Here is a 12,056-nt window from a genome sequence, read left to right on the forward strand (position 1 = left end):
CTTATATATTCTTGCTTCTTAAATATATTTATTTACAAAATCACAACATGCATCCTTTCAATCCACCTCAATATCAGCCTACCTACCCTTAATATTTCATTAAAAATTTGGTCATTTCAAGACCTGACATCCATAAGGATCGAGTATTCACAAATATATTTAGTCAATATTATTGACCCAAGTCAAAGATGGAGACACCAAGTAGTCGAAAACTATGTTCCTTATTTAAATTAGCCAAGTAATTAGGGTGGTGAACGATCAAATCCCATATTATTAAACTAGGCTCTTGTTTAACCTAAAAAACCATTGTGTGATAGAATGAGTGAGAGAAAAAGAGACAAGTGCTTCATATAAGTAACATGTACTCCATACAACTATATATGTATATATGATATAGTTTACATGAATCACTGCATTATTCATGAAATCCTATAAGTAACATACAAAGGTATTTTTGAATTACCTCCCTTGTTATTGCAATATATTATACATCCTCCTTGGACTCAAAGAAATTAGAGTTCCATCCCTTGACGTTTAACTTTCACAAATTCGGACTGTAACTGACAATATTTTGTTCTAGGTTTAATTTTTTTTCATTTGAAGAGTAAAATTATAGAAACGGTGGTCAGAATTTGTTTAAGAAAGGAACTTTTCAAATTCAATGGAGGTTTTCTTAATATACTATATTAATGAGGGAGGCAACTAAAAAAAAAAATACCCACTTATAAGAGATTCTATCCATCAATTAAGATGAGCGTGAAGGTTGCAAGGTCCATCCACGAGTGACCATCAAAGGGGTCTCGTTGTAATAAACGATACATGGGCTTTCGTGGTTGTGCACACCCTCATAAGTCGTTATCACAAAACGGTTATCTTCACCATCTCTTTGAACTCTTTTCTTCACATGGCACCCTCCATTTGAACAGCGATAGTAATTCCTGCTTAATTCCAAATATAATTACTTAATTAGAGTTACTAAATAACTACTAAAATGGACCCACCTAATGTAAAGATCTAGACCATTAATGATTCTCGAGATTTGTGTAGTATGAATCATAAGGATCGTCAACGGCCTAGACCCTTCAAGAGACAGATAGCTGGGTCCATGAACCATATAAATCAATCAAGTCAAATGGGTTGCTATCACAAATGGTCTAAACCCAAATTAATATAAAGCCAAAATGATATAAAGATCGAGTCAACAATAGAAGTCATAATCTAAATCAAACCAAATATAGAATTTCATATGTCAAAAGATATATTCAAGTTGAAGATCCAAAGGTGAGCAAATATATATGAACTCATTTTTAATCACATAATAATTCTTACCTTAGGACAGAGTGGAATGGAACATGATTCACTACATGAAAAAAGGGGTAAATTTGACTGGCCCTTTTTCACGTAGTGTTAAAAAGGTCGCATCCAATTTACCCCTTTTTCATGGAGTGATTACTTTAGCCGATCTCAAATGTTTAGGATAAGGTGTTGTTGTAGAATTTGATTTGTCACAGGAAGATTCTAATTAGACTTTGGCAAATCAAAACGGGATCACTCTTGTTTTAAATCATATTTGGGACCCTAGTACAATCTTAGGCAAGTCCTCGATGTTAGAACATGATTCAGACTGCGTTATTTTTACACTTATGATCTATATACCGTACATTGATCCTTCATCTCATTCACTTCTAGGAGACGTAGATTTAGGTAAAAATGGAAGATCAAAATTCATTTAGCTAGCCCTAAATGTATGTGATAAGACTTTGATGATGATGACAATGATCTTGAGTTCGATTCAAGGAGGATCAAATGAATAAAACTTCCATATTATGCCATACTAGTTTGAACATGCAACATTTTTTCTTCACCTTTTTTAGTCTGATTCTAGAGTCATGCTGGAGTAAAATTGAAATGTACATTGTGGGAGACATTTCTGTCGTGGATGTGTGTCAAAACCATAGATGATTTTCATTGAGATACGAGTGAAATCTTAATGAAAGCATCTACAGTTTTGAAACACATCATCATAAATGTCCCCCACGATGTACATTTTAATGTTACTTCAGCATTATCCTTAATTCTATTCCAAATAGGGTACCAAAGCCATACAAAGTCAAAAAAAAAAAAACCATGATTAAATGATCCTTGCACTTCTAGAAATATAAGCAAGCTTAAAATGAAGATTTTCTTTTTTCCTATTGTAGTGCATATCTAGTGTATATACATCCCTTTATATTATTGTGGGTATAGCATGACAGAGAGTGGATATTGAACATGAAGTGTTAGATGAGTCATTTAAAGTTGGGTGTTTTTCTTTTAAAAAGCTACCATTTAGTCACTCATTGTAATTTCAAAAGAATATATAATAATTCCAAATGAAAACTTTTAGAGTTTCATAATCATTCAAGCACTAAACCTAAAAGTAATCATTCACTTCATATATATAATTTTATATCCTTTTGATACCAATCTTTTGCTTCCTATATATTTATTTTTGAATGATAAATGGGAATTTTTATAATTTGGTTTTCTTCTCTAGAGTCTTCAATTGCTCATAACTTTTTGTCCTTGAGCCAATTCACACTGAAATGGGTCCATTAGAAAGTTCTTGCTGAGATATTTTCAGCTACAAATATTATTAAATATTTGTTATTTATTACATATAGAATGTTTATGTTTCCAATTACTAATATTCTATAACTGACTAAAAGACATACAAAACGTGTAATAAAGCTTTTTGAGTGCTCATTTACATCCTAGTATTATTATTCATTCACACACCTATGCCCTTCTCCAAAGTTATACCAACTACGATTCTAGTAACATGGATAATAACTATTAAAAACACTGAAATAAAAATTCAACAATAAGTAACATGTTTCTTTTGCTAAATTGATTAAATAATATCTATAAGGTGACCATCAAAAAGGTAAATAAACAAATTAAAGTACTTAATGATTTTCGAGCCATGGATAAGATGATGATCTCTGATAAAGCAATCTTAATTTAGCAACTGAAAATATGTAATATAATAAATATTTTTCAAATTAAGCAATCGAGTACCTTTTCATATTAGTGAGAATATGTGTGTGTGTGTGTGTGTGTGTGTGTGTGTGTGTGTGTGTGTGTTTCAAAAGATGATTGAAGCTTATACCTTTATGTTTGGAGAAAATATAAAAACTCATGATGCATATGGTTTATCCACTGAGATTATGATAGAGGTGAATGCATCCATTATAGGATCTCATGTCACATTTATGCACCTGAGATTATATTTTAATGCTGGTAGATTACAGTTTAAAATGTTTTTCTCCATTTTATATATATATATATTTGGTTCATTTTTTCACTTATCTTTAGCTAAATAATAATAGGCTTAGAGCCATAGTTTGATTTGTTGACATGTCTCAATGCAACCTTGAGATCAAGGGTGCAAGCCCGACTCACCCATCAATCATAATAATAATAATAACAAACTATTGGCTCTAGACAAAGTGAAATATATGGGAGAACATGATTTGTTTGGCCGCCTCCAAATCTTTGACATAAGGCTTTTTTGTTATTGTTGTATTTATTGAAAAGGTGCACCTGAGGAGGCTTAATTATGTGCCCATCTTGGGACTTACCCCTCAAACTTTAGGCCACTAATGAAAGTTAATCAATGATGACCTTTCATAAGTTCACACATACAAGTTGCAACTAAAGTTGAGGCATTAAGAGCTTGAATACCACTGTAAATAATCCAAGGAGTATGACAGGTATAGGAAAGAGATCGAGGAACTACTGGAGATATGTACTAATCCCCTACCCCACCATCCCACACTCGAAAACATGGTAAACAAAAATTTCAATGAAGCATGACAATGAATAGTAGTGCAACCAATTCCTACTTACAATCCTCAAGTTTATCATCTTTTAATTAAGATAAACATCATGACAAAGACATGGGCATGCAATTAGATATAGTATTTTTCTAAAACCAGTTCATGTTAGTGCCAATTTTCGCATTTACCTTGGATTTGGGCAGTTTTTGACCCTCTTCTTCCCATACTTTCTCCATTTGAATCCATCATCCATGATTTCGAGCTCGGATTTTGTCCTAAAAGCAATCCTAAACCCTACATCCCTCTTAATTTTCTTCAAACCACTGTCACATTTTCTACAAACACAATAAAAAACACCAAGTTAGATCAAAACAAGATCATCAAAAGCCCTTTTCTTATCTTAAACAACCATCTAAAAAAATTCATAGTAGACTAAGTTTAGTAACTAACACAACAGGTATGTTACTGCTTGTAGGTGTATCACCACTGTAAGTGACAGAATTTTCGATATTTTTAGATGAAATTTGATTCTCGAATGGTAAACTTTCATTGTTGGTCGACATGAAAGGTTTCTCAGATTCATTTTTCAACGAAATTTGATTCTCGAATGGCAAACTTTCATTGTGGGTCGACATGAAAGGTTTCTCAGATTCATCTTTGAGTATCAGATAATCGGAAACATCGATATCGAGTTGGTTCATTAGGTAAGTGTAATTAGGGTTAGGGTTTTGAGGGAAGTGTGTTGGTGGGGAAGTAGACTTGAACATGGTGATGCAAAGGGAAGGACTTCAGATGTCTACGGTTTGGTACTTAATAAGTAGAGGCATCCTTGTATTTAACATTATCTTTGTCCTTCCTCCCCCTTTCGCGGGGACCTTCTTGAGCCATATAACGAAAGTTCTTTGTTTGTGCCATGTGTCACCATCAGATTTTGGCTGTTTTGGCAGCCCTTCGTCACCTGTATGACATAAGTTTTTGTCAGATTTTTTCACTTTTCAGAGGTTGGATTCTGTACTCCTGGGAGTTGGGTTGTGATCACCTGAATTATACCACCTGGCACAGTTCATGAATGTCCCTCCAAATTAACATACTCTATCCCACTTACCATCTAATGGTGTGTTTTTTATTACACACAAAATATTTTGACAAATAAACTTAAAAAGAGCAAGAAAAGAATTTTTCTCCCCCAAAGGATTTGCTTCTTCAAACGGAAAATATTTTCTCACCCTCAATTCCTTAAAAAAAAAAAAAAACCTATTTGCAGGGAGTTAATTAAAAAAAATACCAAGTTTGTTTTGTAAACCTATACGTCTCTTACACGTTGCTTTCTTTGTAGAGAGATTTACACGGCAAACCTATCTGTTGCAATTGATTACAAAAACTCCCTTACTTTATCCACTGAACTTACTTTATTTTATAAATTAAGCCAGCGTGACTATCTTAGCAAGATTTCAAATCTCGGTAAGGATTGTTAGACCCATATGGATTATCAAATTGAAAATCCAACCTCACACTCTTCTAGATTTTAATGAAAAAATTCAGATTCAAGGGGAAAAAAATCATTTTTGAATTTGATCGATGGTGCTAAAAATGGGTGGCTATCAAACTACCAAATTTAAAACTAAAAGTCATTGGTGAAATTTTTTTTTTTTTCTCGAAGTGATTAAATTTTTTTCCTTAATAACCCATGTGGTATCAGATCATGTTTTTGGATGCCAAAAATTGTGCAGTTTGGATCAATTCCAAGGTATGCTAAGTAATAAATTAACAACATCAATTTGAATTTTATGACGTGGATCCCTACTCCAAGGTTTATTGGGTAATAAATTCGATGAAATTAATAAGGTTCTCTTGGAATTGTCATAACTCAAAGGGAGTTTTGTAATAAAAATGCATCAATTAGGCCTATCGGTAAATTTTTCTTTTCTGTGAGTTGTTGTTGTAGGTTGTTAATGATAAATTTAGCCTTACACATTTGTGTATAGTTGTTGATATTTAGATTGTTGAACTCACCTTGTGGCATCCAAAAATATGACCCAATGCTACAGAGGTGTAATGGAAAAAATTCTATGAACTTTAGGGGAAATAAATATAAGGTTACTTTTCACCATTAAACCTTGATTTTAATTTTTGGGGGTCAAAATCCGTCCATTTTCAAAATCTTGGATTAAGACTTATTTTTTTATTTTTTTGGATCTAAATTTTTCCATGAAATCTAAAGGGATGTGATGTTGGATTGCCATTTTATATTTAAAAAAATATTCTTTTAAATTTTTCACAAAAAAACATGTAATTTGAATGGATTCATCATAATTTTTATATAGTTATTATAAAAGTTAAATGAAAATAATATCTTTTTATGTTAGTTTTCTAGGCCCCTCAAATGATAGAAAATATCTTTTCTCGAAATTTTTCATGATGTACCCAAATAATGGAAAAAGATTTGTTAGGCAATATTTTCCTTACAATCAAACACGCCTTAAATAAAATTTAATATGATATTACCCAATAAACCTAACTATTTGCATTTTTATTTTTATTTTTTTAAATCTCCATTGGAGTTCTGACGACTCCAAGAGAACATTACTTCATCAAGTTTGTTACCCAACAAACCTTGGAGTGGGGATCCACATCATAAAATTGATGTGGTTTAATTTGTTACTTAACATACCTTGGAGTGAATCCTAACCACATCAATTTGTGGTATCTAAAAGCCTGATCTGATCTCAAAGGATTATAAAGGACAAAGTTTTAAGAATTTTGAAAAAAAATAAAAAAAAAATTAATTTTCACTCTTGATTTTTAATTTTTAATTTGAGACTTCGGTAGCCATCCATTTAAAACACCTTTGATCGAGTTCATAAAGGAATTTTTTTTTTCTTTTTAATATGAGTTTTTTTCCATGAAATCTAGAAGTCTATGGTGTTAGATTGACAATTTTGATAATCCATGTGGGCCCAATAAGATTTAGAATCGTACTAGTCATACTAGTTTGATTCATAGAGTAAGGGAGTCTTTGATAAAGTAAGAGAGCTTTTGTAATAAAATTACAGCAGATAGGTTTGCCAAGTAAATCTCTTCATTATTATTAGGGGCGTCAATGGGCTGGAATTCGAAGTCATTAAATTCTATATAGTTCCTATTTCAATTCTCAAATTAATGGAATTAGAATCAGGATTGTCAAAAAGAAATTATTTTTCTATTTTTTTTTATTTGTGTCGGTTTTGATTCACAATCATTTTGATTTCAAGAGACCCAATTCTAATAAGAAATGATTTAGAACTAAGGTTTTCAATTTTAATTTCGATTCGATTCCAATTAAATGCATACCCATTGACACCCTTAATTATTATAACCTCAAATGCTCCTTGAAAACTCTCCACCAAATATACATTTGAAATGGGAGGAAAATCACAGGTTGCTTAGTTAGCAACACTTGTTTCCTAGAGATCGATACGCGTTTTCTTGTGATCGGTTAGTTCTTCAAGAGTATCCTCTAAAGTCTCATCTCAACCCTACATTTGAAGGAGCGTAGGTCAAGGTTCTCGATCAAATAAACAGTTGAGATGATATAAAGGAAATGTATCCTTAAAAAAATCTATATCAATCTCTAGAAAATGAAAGCTGAGCTCTAGAAAAGTCATCTCCACCCCTTACAAAGGCCCTACTCGCTAGCGGCTCACACTTGTTTAATACAAATGAATGACTCCTCAAGTCTCGAGTTAGTCACAGTAAAATGAGTCAACGAGTGAAATTCGAACCGGCTGCATTCAAGACCCACGTGACTTCGATTTTTTTGAGTCAATTGCCATATGTTAAAGACTACATTCATTTTATTGGCGCCTGACGAGACTACATTCTCAGCACTTGTTAAATAAAGACGATAATTTTTGGGAAAGTTATGGATCTGGAGAGAGAATATTTCTATTTTTGTCATATTCTTGGAAAGGGTAATAATTTAACTACAATTCCAAAAATTAAAACCCTATAAGTGTATATCATAATGAGAGAAGGTAGGGGTGGGTTAAAGTGTGTTTCTACACAAAAAAAAAGTATTCCACAAATGCCATCACCTTTACATTTAAACTTATAATCATGATTTTAAAACTCGTCGAAAACTGAGACGACTTATCTGATATGTCTCGATATCATCCACCAACGAAATGGATAGACAAGATTCAAAATCGAGATGGATAGACAAGTCAAACGTATTGGAGGAGATTTAAAATCCAGGTTCATTTTTCTCATTGTTGAACGAGACGTCTCAAACGTATTGAAAAGTTCGTCTGAGATAATTTGGTCTCATTCACGGACAAGACGTCAATATGAGTTATAAAACCATGCTTAGAATAAGGATCATGTAAAAAAAACAATAAAAATGCAATCTCACATCTTAAAATCTTGTTGATTAGTTTTTCAAAATTACAAAAATATTCTTTTACTATGTAATTTTGAAAAGTCCTTTAATTAATATTTCAAATTACAAATACTTCCTCATGATACATGTGTTGTGTAGATATCTTGTATTGTGTTGCGCTATGCAAAGTTGCAAGGGTGCAGGGGGCAACGCCACTGACGATTTTCTATTTTTGGAGGGTTTCTGTCTTGGGGAGATTTAATATTTTGGTAATTCCCGATTTTATAAATAGAGATCTTTAAAACTGTAAAACTTAAGATAAAATAGTGATTGTTCTTGTTTTGTCTCATGGACGTAGGCATACTATTGAATCACGTAAATCTAAGTGTTTTTGTACAATTGTGTAATCTTCACATTTGCACGTGCTATCTTCTAATAATAGAATACAGAAACAAATCAATTAAAAGTTTTAAAAACCATAATTATATAAGGATGTCAACTACAACTCTAAAAATCACATAAAAAATATGGTCTTGTACACATCATCATTAGCTAACTCAGGATCTATGATTTCATTTGCTATTATCTATCTCAAGGTGATATATGTATACTGAGGGATAAAATTATAATTTTGTTCTCTCAACATTCACATGCATACTTGTATGAGCAATTTTCTGTTGTTTCCATGGCATGGTTTCAAATCTTGGTTTGATGTCTTTTCTCATTCATGGCCAAGAGTAGACTGAGTTGTTTTGGACGAGTTATCTCATCTTATATAAGATAAACCATTAACTCAATTTACAATCATAAAATAAAGTAGATTAAAATATGCTTAGTCACATGGTCATATTTTCTTTTAGATAATAAATATTTATATTGAAACTATATATATATAAAAAAAGAAAAACAATTATATTAATGAAAAACACAAAATCCCAATTGACTCGGATGAATTTTACTAACTTGGCCAAGATATTAAAAATATCATCCAAGTTATCTCGATTGTCAAATGAGACAAAGTGATGGCAATTCACAATGTTAATCAATCTTGTTGTTGAACATAACTAAGATGACTGTCGCTCGTACAAGATTTTAAACAGGGGTCTTCACATACAATGGTATGACCCCACCTTAAAAACAGTGGTCTTTACTCATGTGGTTCTAAAATAAACACCAAGGTGTTTCTAGTATATAAAACAAAACAGAGAGAGAGAGAGAGAGAGGTGAAACTGACTTGGCTTCCTGTTTTAGGTCAAGTTTCTTCTATATTTTTAGTCCTAAAAACAAAGGTAGGTTTGGGATTTTGAGAAACATGACATGCTAAAGGGAAGCAAGAAGGTGCAAGGAAATCTCTCTACATAAGTGCGTGTACTTGAAAAATATACCAAGCAAAATATGTTTTGGGGAGGAAGCTTCACTGATAGCAATGGCCTCACTATATATATAAAAAAGTAAATCTTTACACTCCCAAGTCACAGACCCTATGATAATGAAAGAAATTGGTCCAACCAAAATGAACTTGGGCGCAAAATTTGCGCCCAAAAAAAAAAAAAAATGTGCTTCAATTCACACCTACTTATAATGGATTTAAGCGTGCTTATTCCTCCACATTGAGAAAACATTTTATCCAACCACAGAAAAAAAAATAAAAAATCAAATCTTAAGAGAGATAGTTCTCAAAAAATTTATTTCCTTGGAAAATGTTTACGACGTTTGATTTCACCTAGGAAAAAGTTTAAAAGAGAGTTGGTTTTTAGTTTTACGGGTGACGGTAATAATCTTAGCATTTTCCACATCGCCTTGATGAGGAGATAATCATTTTTGTGGGAGTCAGGCCACAGAATGTGTTCCACAAAGATGAGTAAATATCATTTTTCAGGAAAAAAATAATTCTCCCATGAACTTAGCACTATTCATTGAACTCAGCATCCCTATCAGCTTGAATTGGGGAAGTCCTCCTATTTGTGTTGTCCTTTTCACCATTTTTAAGCATTATTGAAGGTTGAGGGTTAAGTGTTTGAGAATTTTCTAAAGTTCTTAAAGGCAGAATCACATTTCTTGCAAATGAAGCTCATCTTGGAAAGTAATGTTCATTCAAATTGAAATGGGTACCTTAACTTGATAATGAATTCGAGGAAATCTAAGTCATGAACCAAAAGTAAGATTTGTCGAGAAGAAAAATGAGAATGTGGGTAAGATAATTTGTCGGCTTTTCATTTGGTCAATCCAACTCATATCTAGATCACTTGAATGAATTAGTAAGAGATTTAGTTTTCTTGTGTTCAGATGAGGATTAATGTAGGCGGACCGTTGTCTGTTCAATTAAATTGGGTCAAATGACACTTAGTCAAGGCCTTATAGTTGGGTCAAATGATTGACTTGCATTGAGAAACAACAACCTAAGGTATCGTCATCTGACGTAGGGATGTTCATCTCCTCTTCTAGTTTCCACTATCAGAGCTCATCGTTACCATCATCAAAGCCTTAAGCAAAAATTTGGAGTTACACTAAATAAATCATGTTTCTCCATTCAATTTTGTCTAAAGCCATATCTTTTTTTATTGCAGACATGTCCATATTCACTCACTTCCTCAATCTGCATTCTTTAAGGTCTCCCCCCCTCGCTCTTTTAAAACATTCAACTCGTACATTCCTTCTAAGTGGTGTTATATTCAATCTTCAATCCACGTGATCGAACCATCTTAATTGACTTCATCTCCTCCTATAGTTTCCACTATTAGAGCTCATCGTTATCGTCATCAAGGCCTTAAACAAAAAATTTGGAGTTACGCTGAACAAATCGTGTTTCTCCATTCAATTTTGTCTAAAGCCATATCTTTTTTTATTGCAGACATGTCCATATTCACTCACTACCTCAATCTGCATTCTTTTAGGTCTCCCCCTCACTCTTTTAGAACATTCAACTCGTACATTCCTTTTAAGTGGTGTTATATTCAATCTTTAGTCCACGTGATCAAACCATCTTAATTGACTTTATCTTAGTTTATTAATGCATTCGTTTCTAATTTTATATTTCTTTTACAATAATGATTTTCTGATGCCCCCCCCCTTTGACATACACCCCCATCATAGAATCGTAGATCATTTGCCCTGGGATACGTAGAATCATAAATCTTTTTCTTGTATATCCCGAGGAAAATGATTTTTTCTGTGAAGGGAGCATATGTCAAAAGGGGCGTCAAATTATCACAACTTTTCTTCTAGTAGTTTCACTCATTTATCTCAATATCATCATTTCTATCATGTACAATCTATTTACAACATTTAGTTTCATAAAGCATAAGAGATCTTATTGTCATCTTATAAAAATCTTCTTTTAATTTGATTAGAATGTGTACACAAAATTGCACCCGGAAAGTAAGAAATGTTTCTCTTATAGGCAGTTTTTTTAATAAATATTAAGAGTGAGAAGAGGTGTTTCTATGAAAAATCCTATAATTAAGTCAATTTCAGTCAACAAAGAGGCAAGAAAATCCAAACCATGAATTAAGGAGGAACCTTCCCAAGAAAGAAATGAGAAAGAACATGGGTTTTGCAAGTTTGTCAGTATTTCATCATTTAGTCAGTACAACCCACTCTAAAACAATGACATAAATAGTAAGAGATTTTGCTTCTTTGTGTTCTAATGATAAGAGTTGCTCTCATGAAGACTAAGACAGGGGTCTCTAGGGATGCTAGAGAATGACAAGTTGTAGAATTCTTATCACTATTATGTACCTTAAGAAATTTTAATACCTTCGATAGCACTAAATGGAGTTTATCATTCTACTAATTTCGGATCAAATTGGACACTCAGATACGACCTTGTTGTTCATATTTTCAAAAGAAGCTAAAAATCAAATAGACTTTCATTGCCA

At 32.5% G+C, this 12,056-nt stretch overlaps 1 protein-coding gene across 1 annotated transcript; it reads right to left on the minus strand.

Moving 5' to 3' along the window:
- Positions 1-369: 369 nt before the first annotated feature.
- Positions 370-4,649, minus strand: LOC147402780 (putative WRKY transcription factor 51). Its single transcript, XM_086438125.1, has 3 exons — positions 4,272-4,649; positions 4,010-4,156; positions 370-938 (listed from the first exon to the last, which is right to left on the minus strand). Exons 1-3 carry the CDS (start codon positions 4,586-4,588, stop codon positions 746-748), a joined length of 657 nt encoding a protein of 218 aa, XP_086294251.1. The 5' UTR covers positions 4,589-4,649; the 3' UTR covers positions 370-745.
- Between the last annotated feature and the right edge of the window lie 7,407 nt (positions 4,650-12,056).

Source organism: Akebia trifoliata, chromosome 4, assembly GCF_017979445.1.
Source record: "Akebia trifoliata isolate Shusen 1 chromosome 4, ASM1797944v1, whole genome shotgun sequence".
Taxonomy (NCBI): Eukaryota; Viridiplantae; Streptophyta; class Magnoliopsida; order Ranunculales; family Lardizabalaceae; genus Akebia; species Akebia trifoliata.